Source organism: Odocoileus virginianus, chromosome 27, assembly GCF_023699985.2.
Source record: "Odocoileus virginianus isolate 20LAN1187 ecotype Illinois chromosome 27, Ovbor_1.2, whole genome shotgun sequence".
Classification (NCBI taxonomy): Eukaryota; Metazoa; Chordata; class Mammalia; order Artiodactyla; family Cervidae; genus Odocoileus; species Odocoileus virginianus.
This window is the reverse complement of record NC_069700.1, coordinates 937,441-959,101: the sequence shown is the minus strand read 5'-3', so window position 1 is coordinate 959,101 and position 21,661 is coordinate 937,441. Positions and strand designations below refer to the sequence as shown.

Sequence of the window (21,661 nt, the reverse complement as noted above, 5' to 3'; positions counted from 1 at the left end):
TGGACTGCAAGGAGATCCAACCAGTCCATCCTAAAGGAAATCAGTCCTTAATATTCACTGGAAGGACTGATGCTAAAGGTGAAACTCCAATACTCTGGCCACCTGATGTGAACAACTGACTCATTGGAAAAGACCCTGATGCTGGGAAAGACTGAAGACAGGAGAAGGGGAAGACAGAGGATGAGATAATTGGATAGCATCACCAACCTGATGGACGTGAGCTTGAGTAAACTCCGGGAGCTGGTGATGGACAGGGAGGCCAGGCTTGCTAAAGTCCATGGGGTCGCAGAGTCAGACACAACTGGACTGAACTGACTAAACATGAGTACAATTGTGTGAATATACTAAAAACCATGATCTGTACTCTTTAAAAGGAGGATTTCTATGGTATCCAAATTATATCTCAAAAAAGAGAAAGAAAGAGAAAGAAAAGGGAGAGGGAAGGGAAGTCGCTCAGTCGTGCTCGACTCTTTACGACCCCATGGACAGTAGCCTTCGCCAAGCTCCTCCATCCAGGGGATTTTCCAGGCAAGAATACTGGAGTGAATTGCCGTTTCCTTCTCCAGGGAATCTTCCCGACCCAGGGATTGAACCCAGGTGTCCCGCATTGTCGACAGACACTTTACCGTCTGAACCACCAGGGTCAGTCCACATACAAGGGAAGAGATAAGTGAAACAAACATTCAAACCTGTGATTTAAAAAAAAAAAAATTGTTGGTTTACTTTTAAAAGAGAACAAATACTAGACAATAATCTTGATCAAGTGGAGGTGAGGTTGGAGATCTCATTGAAGAATAGTGAGCTATGTGTCCTTTATGTTCTCAGGGAAGACAGATAAACTTAACTATTGCAAGCACATCCCATTTCTGGTACATTAAAAAGAACAGAAACATTCTCAGTGAGCATAAGATGCAGTGAATAGATATACCCAAAAGGTAAAGAATACAATGTCCCTGTCTCATTTCAGAAGAAATCAGTGAATGATTTGATCATTCGGATTAACAGTTAAGCAGATTCTAAAGAAATTAATGGCAACCACAAGGTCAAACAAACAATCTGTATCTTCCAACCAGAAGAATGAATAAATATCCAATCCATACAGAAAAACCTCTCAAACCAACAAATGACTGGGGAAAAAAAAGAAAAAAAAAAAAAAAGGATAAAAGAGCAAACATTTTAAACAAGCCCAAATGGTTCAGAAAGCTTAACACTAAGCTCATAAAAGACATCACACTGAAGTTTTAAAAATCTTACTATATGTTGCTATCAAGAGACATGTCTAAATAAAACCAAACTTTTTTAAATTAAAAAGGAAAAAGATATGACTAGAAAATACTACTCAAAACATGTTAGTGTAACAATATATGAAAACTAATTTGAAGGGAAAAATTCATTAAGAGGAGCACTACATATTGCAGGGTATAGAGTCAATGCTTGATAAATACCTAACTTTTTACACGTACATGTATGTGTGTTGTGTGTGTGTGTGTGTATACATACACACACACACACATTACAGACAAACACACACACAGAACTCTGAACCAAACAAATCTTGAACTTAATCCCTTTTATAAGATCACAGAAGGAAACCTCCAGAATTAAAATTTCATAAAGACCATTCTCTGGCCACAGGGTAATTCAATTAGAAAACACACAGTAAAGAAATATTTTCACTTTAAGAATATTTAAGTACATTTAAGTACTCAAAAAATAAGACAAAATCCTTGGGGCTGTAATTTTTTTAATTCTTTTTGGATTTTAAAACATCAAAAAAAAATCCTAATCAAACAAATAAGTTAATTTACTTTAAATAAATAGAAAAATCTAAAGAGACTTAAGATTTAAAAAATAAAACTTGTATTGATGTGGCTAAAGCTGCACTCACAGGGTAATTTTATAGCCTTCATTAAAGAACAGCATGAGTAAAAGTTCAACTCAGTAAGCTCGGAAAAGAGCCAGAGAGCAAAAGAAGGCAAACGGAAACCAAGAGCAAGAAATAAAGTAGAGAGCAAAGATATAAAGAATCAATAAAATAAAAAACTGATTCTTTTAAAAGAATCAAATAAGATAAAAAACTGTAAGAAAAAGGCACAAATAAAAGCATGTTCAAGGTATATAGCCATAGATCCAGTATCTATAGGTTTTTAAATATCCTAAAATAATATAAAAATCTTTAGGCTGCAACTGACTTAATAGAAAGCACCAATAAATCAATACAAAGTAATTCTCAAATGCATAGGCAAATAGCTCTTCCATCTTGAAAGGAAACAGAAGTTCAGATGTAAAAGTTTTCAGAAACAGGAAATAAAAACACAGAAAATCCGAAGATTCAGCAAGTTTTTCATAATTAAAAAAAATAAGTTAGTTACCTTTCTTTCAAGGGACTATTACAACACATAAAATAATACAGTGTGACTAGCATTTATCCCAGAAATGCAAGGATGGCTTAGCATCAGATAATATATTAATATACATTAAAATAGTCAAAGGAATGAGGGGGTGAAATGACAATCTCTAATAAATGCAGAAAGCACATCCCATACGATTCATTAACCATTCAGGATTAAGAATTCCTCACATGCTAGAAATAAGAGAACTTCAACCAGGTTCTTTTTTAAAAAAGGTATCTTAGCAACTATCTACAGCTTTTCCTTAATAATAAAATTTTATAGAACTCTCAGAATTTAAAGTAAGAATGCTTGTTTTTATAAGTGATACTCAACACTGTACTGATGGCCCCAGCCAAAGTAACCAGGTTAACAACTAGCAGGTATAAATTTGAAAAGAAAAAAATATATGATCACCCCTATTTCCACAAGATGATTATCTACATATAAATCCAAAAGCATCTACTACATTTTCAAATGAGTTCAACAAGGTGGCTAGACACAGTGATAGGCCTTCCCATGCACAAATTACTAACTAGTTAGAAATACAACTTGGAATAAATCTAAGAAAGGCTGTGAAGAACTTTTAAATGTGGGTAATAAAACATTAGTTAAGAACCAAAAGGTGGGGAGGGGTGAGAGAGAGGCAGCTTCCACCCTCCCCCGCCCTCCTGATTCATTCATCTCTCTTCCCATTAGCTCCTCCCCAGCATCATACAACACTCTATAAGCTCTGTCTTAAAGCAAACAAACTCTGGAGCCTACGTGGCCCTCCTGGCTCCCTTTTGGAAAAACTGGTCCTGAGAACTGCCTCCGTCTCTCTTTTCCCACGCTCTCAGGAGCCCACGCCAGGTGTAGCCCCTGGATCCCCCACCAGCCGCTGCCAAACCTAAAGGTCAGTCCTAGGTCGTCCCAGCGGCACACACACAGTCGTTCCCTCCTCCTCCAAATGTTCCCCACCTGCTTCGAGCGCACCGCTGTCTCTCCTGCTTTCCTGCCCACACCGCGTCTCAGGCCCCTTCACGGCCTCTTCATGCCCCCACCCCGCCAGCTCTACAGGAGAACGTACCGGACATCAACTTCCGTGTCTCTTCTCTACCTACACTCACTCCCCGGGTACCATCCTGCCCCAGCTTTTAAAACCACGGTCGTATGCCGTGGGGGCTGACTCACTTCAGTCGTGTCCGACTCTGTGCGGCCCCGTGGACTGTAGCCGGCTAGGCTCCTCTGTCCATGGGATCCTCCAGGCAGGAACACTGGAGTGGGCTGCCATGCCCTCCTCCAGGGGCTCTTCCTGACCCAGGGATCGAACCCGAGTCTCTTGTATCTCCTGCACCGGCAGGTGAGCTGTTACCACCTGAGAAGCGCCAGGTTTATCCAATGAAGATGTCCTAACTCCGAGTCCGGGTCAGTGAGGGGACTCGTCCCAGCTCTCCAGAGGCGGACATCCCCCAAAAGCATCTCGCGCCGAAGCTCGTGCCCTACACGCTAGGCTTGTAGCGCTGGCCGCTGCCACCCACCCATGCCTGGATGTCTAAAAGGCATCATCTCAAACTTAACGCATCCAAAACCCAACTCCATTATCCACCCCCTTAGATCTCGCCAGCGATAAAACAAAAGGCGAGCCCTGAGCAGTCCCGCCTGTCTGACCAACTGGCCGACCCCATTCTTCTAGTGACGCAAGCCCGAAAATCCCGGGTTCTTCCGTTTCTCCCCCGTCTGTCACACCCAATCCTCGGGGGCACTCACTCCTCACTACTCCACCGCGCCGCCCCCCAGGGCTCAAACGCCAGCATCTTCTGCCTGAGCAACTGTGTCCGCCCCAGCTGGTTCTCCGCATATAACAGCAGGCAACACACCCTTTAAAAATGTGAGTTTGAGTATGTCACCCCTCCCGTGGCTCCCCGCCTCAGTGAATACCAAACTCGGAGTATTGCGCACATCTACAAAGGGCCCCGCCTGGACCCCAGACCCCGACCTCACGTACCAGCTGCCTCTCCAGCTCCAGACACACCAGCCTCCAGGGGCATTCCTTCCTTTTCAAGTTCCAAATCACCGTTGTCAGTGGGGCCTTCTCTGACAATGAACATAAAATGAACCCACAGCCCGAGCCCCTGGCTGCCCTGCGAGAAGCTGAGCACCGGGCGGGACTCCTGTCTGTCCGGCCCGCTGCTGCAGCTCCAAGGCCGCCGAGGGACCCCGGCAGGCAACCCCAGCCTGGCGGGGAAGTGAGGAACGCGCCACCACCAACCGCTGAGCCATCTTTCAGAAAGGAGAACAAGGTCACCATATCCGGCAGGGCAAGCTTCCCAGACTTACTGTAAAGCCGTGCCGAGTGCAACAGTCAGGTGTGATCAGGACGAGACAAACATCTGGTGAACAGGAGAAACTGGCACACGCGTGCACACACACACACAAACTTCACACACGGCAGCGGGGCAGACAGGTGGGGGGGGGTGATGGCTTCAACAAACGCAGACAGCGGACGATCCACAGCTCAAAGACGCACCAGATCCCCGCACACAGAATGAACACAAAGCGCGGGGCTTTCTCACCGTGAGGGGCAAAACTTTTGGGTGAGAAGACGACAGTGACCTGGGGATAGGAAGCATTTCCTAACCGAGAAATGAAATGAGGAAGAAAAACTGGATTACATTAAAATGTAAATTTTCATTAACTTTGTGGGTGAAACATGTAATTATGTTATGGATTTTAAAATCTTTTAAGAGTGAGGACACACACAGATATTTACAAGATAAATAACAAAGAGTAGGCTTAATTACAAAGAACTTCAACAAGTCAAGAAAAAAGCAGAAGAAAAATGGACCGATTAACATAAAAAGGTTTTTATAGCACGCTACACGATTCCTTCAGTGTTAACGTCCATGTGTCTTCTGAACAGTTCGGATGTCATTGCTTTCATGGAGTACCTGTGACTTGTAAATGCACCCCTCTATCTGCGTTTACGCACAGCTGTCACTAGTGATGGGCTTCTACCACCTGTGGTGCTAACCTGGGTGTTAGAGCAGGGGACGCCTTTTTTCCCCTTTGACTTCCACCTTCTTTTCTCCTTAGACATACACAGAGCCTTTATGTACAAACCATGAGTAAGGTGATGAGACCACGAAATTCAAAGCACCTGCCTGGCAAACAAGCATCAGCTAATTCCAGCAGAAGTGACCTTAAGAAACCAAACTATTTCAAAGAAGCTGCTGCCAACACAAAACATTCTCGAGACTTTTTCCTCTTTTAGGATTGCCCTCAGACAGTCTTTTGAATATCCCCCATGGTGCCAAAAATTCACAAAAATGAATTTGAGAAAGAACCAGAGTAATTCAAAACCGTAAAGTTTTAGTGAGTTAAGTTGGTGATACGCTGTAAATCAAAAGTAGTTTCCCGCACACTTTGACATTCTCTTTTGGACAAAATTCTGGACAAGTGGAACCTCTGTGATCTTTCTTTTCATCAATGTTTTGTGCTTCGTTATAGCCACCTGTTCAACCTAAAATCCTTGGTGATATTCAAAAACTGTTATCTGTGTTGATGCATTAAGTGCATGCTCCTGGCAAATTCACTTAATCTCACACAAAGCCGGTTCATTCTCTACTCTATAATTAGTCGCTAGTTTAAGGTCCATACAAAGACCTTCTCGCTGCTGGGCACAGGAACCCTACTGGTAATTACCTGGAGCTCCCAGGAGCCACATGAGAAAATGCTGCTGTTTCAGTCACATCTTCTCTGCATCTGCTGAGTGATCCCAAGGATGGAGACCAAGGGAGGATGCTGGTGAGGATCCTGCTTGTTTTTTTTTTTTTTATAACCGAACCACCATTGTCTGTTAACTTATACTATAAAGAGTTTAAGAAATAAGAAACCCTTAAAACTCCAGTCCTCATGGCAAGAACAGTTAGTGGATTCTTTGTTTTAAGGTGTTAGCTAGCATGTGTCTTAGAGAATCACCTCCAACACCTTAACATAAACTAATCCACCCAGGGTAATGCCTCCCAGACCGAGAAACTTTCACAAAGCTTGCAAAAGATCTGCATGTGTGCCAAGACGCTTCAGTCGTGTCTGACTCACTGTGACCCCATGGACTGTAGCCTGCCAGGCTCCTCTGTCCAGGGGATTCTCCAGGCAAGAATACTGGAGTGGGTTGCTATTCCCTCCTCCAGGGGATCTTCCCAACCCAGGGATCGAACCTGAGTCTCTTATATCTCTTGCACTAGCAGGTGGATTCTTTATCACGGGCACCACCTACATATACATAGACAGTACTGCCACATCATGGCTAACTACTCATCCAAACTTAAAATAAAAGATTTTTTTAAGGTTTAAGCAAGGTTCACATTTAAAGGGTATCATTATAAACTCTCTTGAAGAAATTTTTCAAATGCCGCTTTTAACAAACCCATAAATCATTTAAGAATGTTAACAGAATGGCTTTTTGCTAACCCCCGGTAAGGCACATGGAACCCAGAGGGAGAAAGGTAAACCTCCCCACACGTTCGCCGCATTTTTGTATCATTACTAACCTCTTACACTAATGGACAAGCAGAAACCTGACCGATGACCCGTCCTAGGCTGATAATGACGTCCAACCGGAGTGAGAGATCCGTCTACCACTCCGGACAGAACCTTCTGGGAAAGGGGAGGGAGGACAGATACGCGGGAAGCAAAGCTGGATTTAGTTCAGAAGTTGGTTTGGAAGGACAGAGGGGTGCTACTGTTCGCTTGGTTTTCTCATTTAACTTCTGTGAACAGTTCAACGCTGCATCGCCCGACGCGGCAGGCGGGGGAGAGCAGCGGGGGGCGGAGGAGACCTCTGCTCCCATCCCGAACCGGGGAGACAGAGGGATCCGGCGAGAGCCTCGCTTCAGAACAGACCCTGCGGCACCCTCCCCGGGGGCCACCAGCCCGCAGGGCACGCGGCCCCCAGAACCCCACCTGCCCCCACACGAGGCGCTCAAGCCCCTTTCTCCTAGGGCAGCGGGTGCTTCAGGGCAACTCTCCGGGGCTCCTGTCCCCGGGGGGACTTAGAGGAGCCTTTGGGGGAGGCCCCTCAGGTCACATACAGCCGGGCCGGCGAGAAAGGGGGTGCTGGTCATCCCGGCATTTCCCCCAGCCGGGAATTCTACTTTCTCAGAAAGCTCATTGATGAGCGGAAGCCAGTGGGGTCGGGTGAGGTGTCTGTACGCTCACCACCTGCGCACACCTGTATACAGCGGCCGGGGACGCCGCCTTGTCACTGATGAGCGGAAGCCAGTGGAGTCGGGTGAGGCGTCTGTACGCCCACCTGTATACAGCGGCCGGGGACGCCGCCTTCTCACTGATGAGCGGAAGCCAGTGGGGTCGGGTGAGGCGTCTGTACGCCCACCACCTGCACACACCTGTATACAGCGGCCGGGGACGCCGCCTTCTCACTGATGAGCGAAAGCCAGTGGGGTCGGGTGAGGAGTCTGTACGCCCACCACCTGCACACACCTGTATCCACCGAGAGGGGAGGCGCCTCGGGTCCTGCTCAAGGCAGCGCCCCCGCCACCGCACACGCTGCACCTGCCTTAAGTGACCGCACGACAGCCACTCACCTGTTGCTCTGAGTGCAAAGGCACACCGGCCAGAGGAGGGAAGTCAGAGGACCAAGTACGGGGGGCTGGGGGACCGGAGCCTCGGGACTCCGAGGCGTCAGGGAGGTCGGGGGGTTCCCTCTGAACCGCATGATGAGAAGTGAGGTAAGCCACGGGGCAGCCGGACGCCCACTTGCAGAGCAACAAGCCAGAGCGTGTCTGGGTCAAGAGCCTCCAAGGGCTCTTTGCGGAGGACGGAAATCAGGCTGGAGGGGCCAACCTGGCCGGGGGGACGGGAGATGCGGGATGGAGGGAAGGAGGGAAGGAGGACGGAGCCCAGGACACAGGATGTTTCCTGGGGGCTCTGGCCAGCCCGGGTCGGGAGGCGTGCAGCAGGCAGGCCAGGCCCAGCACCCCGCCCCTCAGAGAAGCAGGGGAGGCAGAAGCAGTCCCTGCCCCTTCCTTCAACATCCAGACAACCTCAGATAGACGCTAAATGTCTCTCAAACGTCAAGGGTGAAAACAAGGGCTGAAACAAGATTTCTTACAATGTTTATCGGTAATTCAGTTCAAATATTCTCATTCACATTTCACCAAAATCAGTTAATCGTTCCGCCACGCAGCGCCATTATGGAAGGTGACGGGGCTGGTCCTTGCCCTTACCCCAGGGCGCAGGGGTGGTGAGGAGCTGAACAAAGTCACCAACTCCCGGTTCATCTTCCTGGAGCATCAACCCAGCCCAGAGATTTATGGAGTAGCATTAACTGGCAATTACTCTTAAAACACTTCTTGTCAAGCCAAAGATCATTCCGTGCAACACACTGTTGGCGCCACAGAAGTTTCCAGAGGATGAGAGGATTCAAAGCCAGGTGGGGCCTGCAGCCCACTTCCCTCCCCGCCTGATGACGATGTTCGCTCTCTCCTCTGAGTGGGACACTTTGGAGAACGAACCACAGGATTAAACTGAGCTCTGTCACTTACACCCCCAAACTTCTTACAAGTCATTTTTGATCGCTCTTTTCAGCCCAGGGCTTTTCTTTCTGTAAACAGGCTCTTCAGCAGCTGGAGGGGCTCAGGGGTCCCTGGGATCTGCGGACGCGAATGCCACCACCAGCGTCCCTCTGGAGCCTGTCTCGGGAGCACGCGTCCTCAGGTCGGCTCACCTGCCCGCAGGGGCTCCCTCTCCCCTTCCAGCTCTCTGCTCCTCACTCGCTAAAGAAGCCGAAAATACAGGTGATCGGCCTCCAAGACAGACCCGGGGCGTTCGGTGCGTCTGGGGCGTGACAACCTGTTACAGTCAGGAGCACGTCTTCTGCCTTGGTTCTTGGTTTTCTGAGCAGCTGAGGCTTCCAGGTCAGCTACATGCTAAGACAATCTGCCGGCAACTCTGGGCTGCTCTGAACTCCCAAGTCATCTACTGATGAAAAACATTACCACTGTAACCAAAGGTCCTCTGACCTACAACCAACCGGGGGTGGGGCAGTGGGGGTGTCAACCAACAAAGCCTGCAAACTACCAACCTCTGGAAAGCCCCACATGGCAAAGACATTCCAAAAATACTGTGCTAACTTCACCAACTAACTTCTCCAACTAACTTCTCCAACTTCTCCAACTAAACACTATTGCTTAAACCCCACCCACCCACACACACACTTGTCACCCAAGGGGTAAACATAAATGCTATGGCCAAGATTTCAAATACTCTTTCCAGAAACACACTTTTCCTTCAAATTATTTGTATCAAGTTTAGAAATAACTTTCCTCCAAAACACCATATGGCTTTTCAAACAAGACACCTAAATGCACAATTCTCACATATATGGTATAATTTCAAATAATGCAACTCCAGTCACTACAACTTTTGTATTTCAGCTGAAAGTCAGCAATTATTAACGGCTCGCCACGTTCACACCGTCAGATGAGGCACTAAAATAAAGCCCAGAAACAGATAGCCAATCTTTCTAGGAGAAAATATGCATCATATTTAATACCTAGAGAAAGTAATGCACTGTTGGTGGTGTTAGTTGCTAAATTGTGTCTGACTCCGTGAGACCCCATGGACTGTAGCCTGCCGGGCTCCTTGGACTACATGGCATTTTCCAAGCAAGAACACTGGAGTGAGTTGCCACTCCCCTTCTCCAGGGGATCTTCCTGACCCAGGGATGGAACCAACGTGGTTTCTTTACCGTCTGAGCCACCAGGGAAGTAATGCTTAAACAATACAAATTAGTAGTGTGCAAAACAAAAACGAGATGAGTCACACAGCGTCTGAAGGGGAGGGAGATTTCCTGCTGACGGTGACCTCTGATAAGGTTCTGAAGGAGGATGGGCGCTGGGGCTGCCCAGCAGGTGAAGCCACGGTGTACTGGCAGAGGGAGGGGAGGGACGGGGGCAGAGGTGGACCCAGCAGGCCAACCACTGCAGCTTCACCAGCTCCGGCCAAGCCCACGGGCCGACCTCAGGCAAAGGGAAGTCAGACAAGAATGGCGCATGGCAGTGGGAAGGCAGAGCGAAGGTGCTGTTCATTCTATTTCAGAGGCACAACGCTCTAACTCTTTCGTCCATTTGCATAAACAGTTACCCTTGAAATCCAGTTCACACTTTCTTTGCATTCTATCTTTAAGCAAACCTTAAGTGTCGGCTCTAGCTCTTGATCCCTACTTGTGATACCACAAATTCCAAATCAGAACCATTTCTTCAGATTCTGGCAAAAAAAAAAAAAAAAAAAAAAGCAAACAAGTTTCAGAAAGGACCTCTCACTGCAAAATAACTAGATCATCAATAAAATACAACTCTTAACACCTCACTGGGCTTGCGGTAAGCAAGGAAAATATCCATGAGCCCCAGGAACTTCCTCCAAGCCAACCCAACCGTAATGAGTCAGTCAGTCATAAAAGCAGACAAAACCCAAAGAGGAAGAATGCCAGCCAGACTGATGGGGAAGGGGAGGACTAGAATATTTAGAAACAAAAACTACATCCGCTAAAATGAAAGACTTGGATGAGTTAAGGGATGATTAGACACAGCTCATTAGTGAACCAGAAGTGAGATCCAAGGACATACCCAGAATTCAAACAGAACAGAAGCAAGGAGATGCCTACAAGACAGTAAGATGTGGGGAGAGCCAGTGAGTGGCCCCTTGGGATCCTGGAGGGGGGGACTTTAGAAGCCCAGTGGGATCAGATGATAAGACGGCCAACCATCTTTCAGAACTGGCAAGGGAGAAAACCATTAACACCGCCCATGAACAGGAAGTTACAGAGAGACACCGTTAAGACCAGAGAACACCAAAGACAAGCAGAGGGCCCCAGGGCCACCAGAGGCGGAAAGCAGACCTCCTCCAGACCGACGACCACCTCCTCAGAGGGCCCCAGGGCCACCAGAGGCGGAAAGCAGACCTCCTCCAGACCGACGACCAGCTCCTCAGAGGGCCCCAGGGCCACCAGAGGCGGAAAGCAGACCAACGACCACCTCCTCAGAGGACCCCAGAGCCACCAGAGGCGGAAAGCAGACCAACGACCACCTCCTCAGAGGGCCCCAGGGCCACCAGAGGTGGAAAGCAGACCTCCTCCAGACCGACGACCACCTCCTCAGAGGACCCCAGAGCCACCAGAGGCAGAAAGCAGACCTCCTCCAGACCGACGACCACCTCCTCAGAGGACCCCAGAGCCACCAGAGGCAGAAAGCAGACCGACGACCACCTCCTCAGAGGGCCCCAGAGCCACCAGAGGTGGAAAGCAGACCTCCTCCAGACCGACGACCACCTCCTCAGAGGACCCCAGAGCCACCAGAGGCAGAAAGCAGACCGACGACCACCTCCTCAGAGGACCCCAGAGCCACCAGAGGCGGAAAGCAGACCGACGACCACCTCCTCAGAGGGCCCCAGAGCCACCAGAGGTGGAAAGCAGACCTCCTCCAGACCGACGACCACCTCCTCAGAGGACCCCAGAGCCACCAGAGGCAGAAAGCAGACCGACGACCACCTCCTCAGAGGACCCCAGAGCCACCAGAGGCAGAAAGCAGACCGACGACCACCTCCTCAGAGGGCCCCAGAGCCACCAGAGGTGGAAAGCAGACCTCCTCCAGACCGACGACCACCTCCTCAGAGGACCCCAGAGCCACCAGAGGCAGAAAGCAGACCGACGACCACCTCCTCAGAGGACCCCAGAGCCACCAGAGGCAGAAAGCAGACCGACGACCACCTCCTCAGAGGGCCCCAGAGCCACCAGAGGTGGAAAGCAGACCTCCTCCAGACCGGCGACCACCTCCTCAGAGGGCCCCAGAGCCACCAGAGGCAGAAAGCAGACCGACGACCACCTCCTCAGAGGGCCCCAGAGCCACCAGAGGCGGAAAGCAGACCGACGACCACCTCCTCAGAGGGCCCCAGAGCCACCAGAGGTGGAAAGCAGACCTCCTCCAGACCGACGACCACCTCCTCAGAGGACCCCAGAGCCACCAGAGGCAGAAAGCAGACCGACGACCACCTCCTCAGAGGACCCCAGGGCCACCAGAGGCGGAGAGCAGACCTCCTCCAGAACGACGACCACCTCCTCAACAGTAACACGGAAGCCAGAGGACATGGGAGTAACAGCTTCAAGATGCTGAAGGAAAATACTCAAGGAGCTCATTTGATTCTCAATAAAAACGAGGGCAAAATAAAGACATTTCCAGGTAATCAGAAAACCAGAGACTTTCCCACCAACAACCCCTCACTTGAGAAATCTCTGAAGGATATACTTGAGAAAGGGGGCGGAAAAAAAACAACAACAACCCAGATGCAAGTTCTGAGATAAGACTGATAATCAGAGAAACTGGCAAAGATGTGGATGAAGCTAAACAAAAGCTGTCTGCACGGAGCAGCAAGGCTCTGCCCGGCGAGGTTCTGTGCACATAGGGCGCTGAACACTGGAAGGAACAGCATGAGTGCCGCGGTGGACCAGCGCTACAGCACCTGAGGTCCCTGCACCATCAGAAGTGCAGCTGAAATACCAACCGCAGGCCTCATGGGTGTAAAATCCCAAGAAGAGCCACGTACAGACTACCAACAGTATACAACCGCACACCCAGTCATGAGGTCTGAGCATCGCTGCACCGCAGGCTCTGGCTAAAGCAGAGCAGAGTCTGGCAAGAAAAAAGATGATGTCAAAGTGGTCAATGAAGGGGTGTGAAACCCCAGTTTTAGCTCAAAGGTCTCAAGAACAAGTTTCATTCTTTTGGGGGAGTCCTAGATCCCTCTGAGAAACAGAAAAAAGGTGCTGATCCTCTTCCCCAGAAAAACTTAGGACTTGAACAAATTTTCACACCAAAGCAAAAGGCCTTCCCCAGACATGGGTCCTCGCAGGCCTTAACCAGCTTAAAAAGCTGGAGAGAGTTGAGTCTGTGTGGGAAACAGTAAAGTTAGATGTTCTCCCCATCCCAGACTTAAAACCATGTGTGCCAATGAGGGGCTGGGTGTAAAAGGAACACCTGGGCACCAAGTCTGGGGAGGAAGAATCTGGAGCTAAGTCATTCCTTTAATTCACTCTATCCTTAAAACAATCCAACAATCAGTGCAACTACTGCAAAATCTGAACTGTGGGAAATAATGACCAGAATTCTTTTTTTTTTTTTTTTGGTTAAGTTAGTTGAATTTCAGTATTTTTTTTTTAATTTCTTTTTTCATTTATTTTTATTAGTTGGAGGCTAATTACTTTACATCATTGCAGTGGTTTTTGTCATACACTGAAATGAATTAGCCATGGATTTACATGTATTCCCCATCCCGGTCCCCCCCACCTCCCTCTCCTCCCGATCCCTCTGGGTCTTCCCAGTGCACCAGGCCCGAGCACTTGTCTCATGCACCCAACCTGGGCTGGTGATCTGTTTCACCCTAGATAATATACATGTTTCGATGCTGTTCTCTTGAAACATCCCACCCTCACCTTCTCCCACAGACTCCAAAAGTCTGTTCTATACATCTGAGTCTCTTTTTCTGTTTTGCATGTAAGGTTATTGTTACCATCTTTCTAAATTCCATATATATGTGTTAGTATTCTGTAATGGTCTTTATCTGTCTGGCTAACTTCACTCTGTATATTGGGCTCCAGTTTCATCCATCTCATTAGAACTGATTCAAATGAATTCTTTTTAATGGCTGAGTAATATTCCATGGTGTATATGTACGACAGTTTCCTTATCCATTTGTCTGCTGATGGGCATCTAGGTTGCTTCCATGTCCTGGCTATTATAAACAGTGCTGCGATGAACATTGGGGTGCACGTGTCTCTTTCAGATCTGGTTTCCTCGGTGTGTATGCCCAGGAGTGGGATTGCTGGGTCATATGGCAGTTCTATTTCCAGTTTTTTAAGAAATCTCCACACTGTTTTCAATAGCGGCTGTACTAGTTTGCATTCCCACCAACAGTGTAAGAGGGTTCCCTTTTCTCCACACCCTCTCCAGCATTTATTGCTTGTAGACTTTTGGATAGCAGCCATCCTGACTGGCGTGTAATGGTACCTCATTGTGGTTTTGATTTGCATTTCTCTGATAATGAGTGATGTTGAGCATCTTTTCATGTGTTTTTTAGCCATCTGTATGTCTTCCTTGGAGAACAGAAAAGAATTCTTAAAGACAGTTCACACCAATCTTACAACCTGGTGGACAAGTCCACCATACGATGAAGACAGAAAAACAAGACCTTCCAGAAACAGTCCTTAACCTCACGACTGAGTGTTTTTAACGCTCCCTTCCTGGACTCGGTTAACCAGGGGCAACAACGGTCAAAGAGCCTGCAAAACGGACTCGTGTGGTCCACCTGGAGCCCGACTCCTGCAAAGGCACATCCCGACCCCTCGGTGTTGTCAAAACAGGCCAGTGCAATCCGGAGGTTCCCAAATCCACCCTTAAGAAGCAAGGTGTGTGAAGCAGAGATTCTGGTCTCCACCCAAACGCAGCAAATTACAAACTTAGGGTTTGGGACCCAGAACCTGCATTTTAATAGGACCCACAACGATGCTGTGTGCCTACACACGCGCAATATACAAATGAAGACCCCTTATAAAAGCTCAACTCAGACCCAGCTTTATGTAGCTCAGACACTTAAAACTTCATGAAGCACTTCCTACATATCATGAAAATATGTTTGGCGGTTAAAATCATTATAGAGCACGAGACATCTTCGGTATCACAGCAAGAACAGAAAAACTTAGGTACACAGGAGCTGGAAGCAAATTCAAAGGAAACGCACAGGAGATGTCTCCATCCTCCTGACCAGGCAAATGCATAAATACCCTCAGCCAGTTCACACTGAACAGACTGCATTAATTTTCAAAACACACACACGTGACTCTACTACCACACAATCAATTCCAGCAAATAACTCTATTTTAATGCTTTTTAGTTGGAGGATAATTGATTTACAATGTCATGCTGGCTTCTGCCCTACAACAACGTGACGCAGCATGTCCCTTCCCTCTTGAACTTCCCTCCCACCTCTAACCCCATCCCACCCCTCACTCCATCCCACCTCTCCAGGCTGACAGGGACCAAGGGCCGAGCTCCCCGTGTTACAGAGCAAATTCCCACGAGCTGCTTTACATACGGTAGTGTGTATGTTTCCAAGCTACTCTCAATTCATCCCACCCCCTCCTGCCCCCACTGTGTCCACAAGTGTGTTCTCTCTGTCTGCGTCTCCACTGCTGCCCTACAGAGACGTCCATCAGTACCGTTTCTCTAGATTTCGTATATGTACGTTTAATATATGACACCTGTTTTTCTCTAACTTACTTCACTGTGCAAAACAGCCTCTAGGGTCTCTCTCTCCTTATTTCAGGGGATCTCAATCTTAAGAGCCAACAAACCACACACTACAAATGCTGGTTCATCTTGACCAACGTTCATGGAAGGTCTCTTGACCTTTGTGACTTCCATCCGAACTACACAATCTGATTGATAACTGTGCTTCTGGTCCGTGTATGGAAAAGTCTTGCAATGCACAGGAGAGAGGTTACAATCTTCTCCCAAAGGGAGGAAAAAGACTCCCATCACTTTTAACTCTCCCCCAAATCCTGATTATCATTCCAAACTAATTAACCTGAAGATATGTCTTATAAGCCAGATGTAATTTCATTCTTAAAAGCTTACTTCCATTTTTGACTGCCTGAAACACGCGTGTGCTGGATAAATATTTTCTCAGAAGGCCAAGACCAGATAACTGAGGTCTCCCTGAAATTTAAATTAGCTATTACACTAGTTCTCAGGGGGGAAAAAGCCACACCCAGTGAGACAAAGAATGATCAAGATAAAAGAATATGTTTCCATTGTTTTCGATTCTTCGCTCAGCCCACATGAACTCAATCTGATGGTTATTTGACCACTAGATAAATTAAGATCCTCAAGTTCACAGTTTTCTTTGGTGATAAAATCAATTCACTTGACACTTTGAAATCTCAAAGCAAAGAAAGTCTGCTTTCAGGGTGTTGAGCGTGCGGTGGTTCTTTCCTTTTTTTAAAGAATGGAAGAAGATAAAGATGTTTCACGGAGTAGCGTTACCGACTGCGCTGAGATGCTCCCGTGACTCAGGCTTCACTCTTCTCGGGAGCCGTGGTCTCACTCCCATTTCACAGATGAGGGAGTTCGGGGGAGATTCGGCTACTTAAGATATACAGCTCTTCCCTGCCTGACCCAGAGGGGAAGACTGGAACCCACACTCTGGCTCTAAGCCTAGCGCTGGGATTGGGGTTAGAAGCCCTTTAACTGCTCCACGCCCCATGCTCCATGCTCCCCAGCCCCGTGCAAACCTTGCCTCCAGAACAGCTAACCATCTAAAACTGAGGTCAACAAACTAAGACCCACAGGATTGATCGAGCCCACTGCCTGTTTTGTAGAATCCATAGGCTAAGACTGTACTATTTTTTTTCACATTTCCAAGTGATTCTTTTTTTTTTAAAATAAGACAATTACATGACATGTAAAAATTATATGAAATTTGAGTTCTACCAATGAAAAGCTTTCCTGGAGCCTGGCCTGTGGATGCTTCTGAGCGACAGCACCAGGGGTGAGCAGTGGTAACAGACCAGCTCCGGCCTGCAAGGTCTCCGGTATTAACAACTGTCTGGTCCTCGAAGCAAAGTGTGTGGCTGCTGCTGCTAAGTTGCTTCAGTCTGTGCGAAGCCATAGATGACAGTCCATCAGGCTCCGCTGTCCCTGGGGTTCTCCAGGCAAGAGCACTGGAGTGGGTTGCCATTTCCTTCTCCAACGAATGAAAGTGAAAAGTGAAAGTGAGTGGCTCAGTGGTGTCCAACTCCTAGCGACCCCATGGACTGCAGCCTACCAGGCTCCTCCGTCCATGGGCTTTTCCAGGCAGGAGTACTGGGGTGGGGTGCCACTGCCTTCTCTGAAAGTGTGTGGATCCCTGACCTAAAGGACACTTAACTTCTTATGTACACTATAAACATCGTAGGATGGGTAAATGTAGAAAAATCTGTCTCCCCTGATCCTAGCTGCTGGAGACGCAGGAGGTAAATAGATCTGTCCCTCAACCAACAACAGCTCTTCAATGCTGAGAAAGGCTGATGCTGCTTCCATCTTGCTAGGCTCTCTCTCTCTTGTATTCACGAGGCACAGCCACCATCACCACTTCCCCACTGACCAAGGACCTATCACTTTAGACCAGAAACCATGCTAGGTGTCAGAGATCTCATTTCTTTTCAGGTGAGAAAACAAAAGGAACTCACCCAAGTTCAAGAGGCTATGGAGACACCTTGTTCTTACCATCCCAAGTTACTTCAAAACGCAAGACTCTGAACTTCTTCTCTGCCAACATATCCCTGTGGAATTGTGGAGGTGGAGCCCAAACAAGAAACTTCTACTTCGATTTAAGCAGAACTGGACAAGACCAGGCAACTGGTACCCCAGGAACTGGTTACTAACGTAGCCTGGTGCTTCCCACACCATTCCCCTCCCCACCTGACAAGCAGCCAGGCAGATGCAGTGTTTACTTCAAACAACTGCCTAACAAGGAATATCACCTTGATTAAACCAGGACAACTCTATACCTTTAGAAACAAAACCAGACCTCAGAGAGGCATGTTAGATCAGTTAAAACACAATAACAACCATCTCCTTCTGAGCGCTCTCTCTGGGAACCGTGGGTCTGCTTTACACATTTTTTTCATTTAAACTTCACAGTTCTATGAGGGAAGCTTTGATTCCAATTTTACAGATGAGGACACTGAGTTTTCAAGGTTAATTTGCTCAAGGTGATGTCAAAAACTAAGTTTTCTGACTCCAAATCCAGGCTCTCAATTGCTACGCAGGACTTTCAAATAAACTTGCAATCCTAATATAGACACGGTGCTGCCTACAAGTAAAGGAAAAGTAAGAAAACTCACTTGGAAAGACGCTGACCACAGTATCGACTGTCACCTCAACTGGACCCCCTGCAACACCGTTCCCCAAAATCAGAACTCCGAATGACCAGTTCCGCTGTGCAGGTGGGTCGCTCCTCTGCGATGTTCTTCATTCTCCCGACAGAAGCTCTTGGGAGGCACAAACCATTCCCATCCCTCGTCCCTCCCTGGCTCCCCAAGGAACCTCCACAGGGCAGGCATTCAATGACATGCTCTATGAACGCAAGCTCTGCACAGAAGGTGACTTATTAATGAACGCTGCCACCAGAGCAGAAAACCTGAAGATACAGAATAAGCAAAGAACTAAATTTGGTTCATAATGCACTAGTGCTCAAAGTGCTGTCTTCAGAATAATTTGTGACACATGAGATACAACTCACGTATAAGGTGCTACCCTCACCCAAACCCTAAGGGGACAAGTGACCCAACTGTGTATTTATAACCCCACAAATGAAGAAAGTGTGAACACTCAGGCCTAAAATCTTCACCAACAGTCTAATGTAGAAACCAAAATCTCTCCTGTCCTTGTGCTATGTACTTTCCCAACTGTATGTCTCAGCCTCTACTTCCCGGCCTTTCCCAAACACCACTTTCTTTCTTAGAAAGAATGAAAGCTTGAGAACAGATTTTTTTTCTTTTCCCCCTTTAGTACCCTAAATGGGGCTTCCCAAGTGGCTCGGGGTAAAGAATCCTCCTGGCAGTGCAGGAGACTCTAGTTCAGTTCCTAGGTTGGGAAGATCCCCTGGAGGAGGAAATGGCCACCCACTCCACTGTTCTGGCCTGGAGAATCCCATGGACTGAAGAGCCTGGTCTGGTTGCAGTCCAAGGGGTCACAAAGAGTGGGACACGGCTGAGTAGGCACGCACACCCAAATGACCCAAGATAGTTATCTTGAATACAGGAGGGGGCAGCCAATGTGTAAAGGACTTGAGCAGAATGGCACACCTTCGGTGTCAGCTAAGGAACACTGACCACGTACAACGTCGGGCAGACCACGGATTCTACGGAAGGCAGCCTCCTCCTGAAAACTTTCGCACAAAAAGCTGCTAGAAGGCCACCACGGATGGCACCACACAGCCGCATGCTGTGCCAAGGGCGGTAACGCCCCGGCAGGAAAGGACACCTCGGAAGGCTCAACCGGTTCTCATTAAGGGATCGCGGGGGGCCAGAGGAGCTCTACTCGATACAGACGCTTCCCTACGTCCCTAAACACCCAGGTCCCTAAATGCATCGGAGGTGAACCCACCGAGTATCCACAAGTGAAGTCTCTTACGAAGCTGTATTTACAAACACGCACCCGAAAGCAGAGAGTGCTCTCCAAGCGTCTGCACTCCCCAGGAAGTCGACTTTGCAACGCGTCAAGAAGTTACATCGGGGCGCACAAGACACGCCTGGAGATCCAAACCGACAACCGCACCGCTCCAAGTCGACGCTGGCAAACCCGTGGCCCAGAACTCGCGGTTCCGACGGGGGCCCCCTTCTCGAAGCTCGAACCGCCGCGGCGCAAAAATGAATGACGGTTGGATCCGCGTTAGGTTTAAATTTCCTGGCTCCGGCCACAATGCCAAACCTAATTAGAGCATGCGGTCAACGCTCGGCCCTCTCGGCGCGGTGTCGGGCAGCGCTCGGGCCGGCAACAGAGTCGGGAGACAGTCGCACTCGTCCCCGTGCCCCCCCGCCCCCCCCAACCCCTCAGGCGAAAGCCCCCCCACCCCACCCCGCAGCGCTCCGCCGGGCGCCCCCGCGCCCGGCCGCCGGCACTTCGGCCCCGTCCGCGCTCTGGCCCCGCGGCCGGGACCCCCCCGGCCCGCAAACTCGGGCGCGCGCGCTTCCGTCCAGCAACCCGCGGCCGGGGCGGGGGCCGGGGGAGGGGACCTACCTCGTACAGCTCCTCGGAGGCCATGGCGGGCGGTGGGGCGCGCGGCGCGGGGCAGGGCCGGCGAGGCGCCGCGCCGCCGGCGGCCCACACTTTGTTCCAGTCGGGTCCCTGCGTGGCCTGCGCTTCCTGCTCCGCGCGGCGCCGGGCGGGCGGACGCTCACTCCCGCCGCTGCGGGCCGCCGGCCGGGTCGGTGCGCAGGAGCAGCTGCGCAACGCGCCCTCCGCGCCGCGCTCACTCCGCGGCGGGCCGGCTGGAGCTCGGGCTCATCGCGCCGCCGCGGGGCCGGGCCGGGCTGGGGCGGGCGCGGCGGCGGTACACGGCGGCGCGCGGGCTCCGCGGCTCCCCCTCTCCGCGGTAGTGCAGAAAGCTTCCTACTTGCGGCCGAAAAACCTGCCCCGGCTACTGAGCATGCCCAGTGCGGCCGCCCGGCCCGGCCGAGCCGCGCTCCGGGTTTTCGGGCCGCCCGCGCGGGGGGGGGGCGGGGCGGGGCGGCCGGCGGGCGGGGCTGCGCGGGGAGCGGCGGGCCGCGCTGGGGCCCAGCAGGCGGGGAGCAGCGGGCAGGAAGGGGCGGGGTCTGCTTCGGGGGCGGGGCCGCGGGCGGGGGCGGGGCCTGCTCGCCCCAGGGCCCTCCGGAGGTCGGGCCGGGTCGCGCGCCCGCCTCGACGTGGGGGGCGTGGCCGCGGGGGCGGGGCCTGCTCGCCCCAGGGCCCTCCGGAGGTCGGGCCCGGTCGTGCGCCCGCCTCGACGTGGGGGGCGTGGTCGCGGCGCGCGGGGGCGGGGCGAGGGCGGGGCAAGCTCGCCCCAGGGACCTCCGGAGGTCGGGCAGGGCCGCGCGCCCGCCTCGACGTGGGGGGCGTGGCCGCGGGCGCGGGGGCGTGGCCTGATGGCGGGCGTGGCCCGAGGGCGTGGCCTGCTCGCCCCGAGGCCCTCCGGAGGTCGGACCGGGCCGCGCGCCCGCCTCGACGTGGGGGGCAGAGGGCGGCGGCGCGCACGGGGGCTGGCACCGGCGGGCCAGAGGTTGGGCTCGGGGCCTCGCCGCCCGGCGCCCGCAGCCCCGACGGCAGTGGCGCGCGGAGTCCGTCCAGGCCGGGCCATCCCGCCGAGGGCTGGGGGCGTGGCCAGGTGGAGCCCCTGCCCCGCCACGTGCCCGCCTCCCCCGCGGCCGCTGCCAAGACCCGGAGCCGGAGCGCGCACCCGCTCGGCGGCAGGCTGGGGGGCGGGGGCGGGGGCGGCGCGAGGGCGCGGCCGCCTGCGCCCGGCCCGCAACTTCCCCCGCGCCGGGCCTCCCGGTTCCTCTGGAGCGCCCGCCTCCCCCGAACAGGAGCTAGGAGGAGGGGCCGGGCTCCGGGGAAAAGTCTGGGTTCCAAGGGAACGGGGCTGTCAGTCGTCGTTCTCCTGGGCGGGGCGGGGACGGCGGGGACAGCTCGGTGACCGGCAAT

At 50.8% G+C, this 21,661-nt stretch overlaps 1 protein-coding gene across 3 annotated transcripts in view; it reads right to left on the bottom strand.

Moving 5' to 3' along the window:
• The window catches only part of CDYL (chromodomain Y like), a 149,248-nt gene that overhangs the window by 75,043 nt on the left and 52,544 nt on the right, over nucleotides 1-21,661 (bottom strand). Inside the window, exon 1 of one of the 3 annotated variants that reach the window (XM_070456987.1) lies at nucleotides 20,222-20,634. The exons of the other annotated variants lie outside the window; for them this stretch is intronic. Within the exon in view, the coding sequence (XP_070313088.1) occupies nucleotides 20,222-20,245 (24 nt within the window). The 5' untranslated portion in view covers nucleotides 20,246-20,634. Of the gene's footprint in view, nucleotides 1-20,221; nucleotides 20,635-21,661 lie in introns of those variants that run through there. 3 annotated transcript variants of the gene reach the window in all.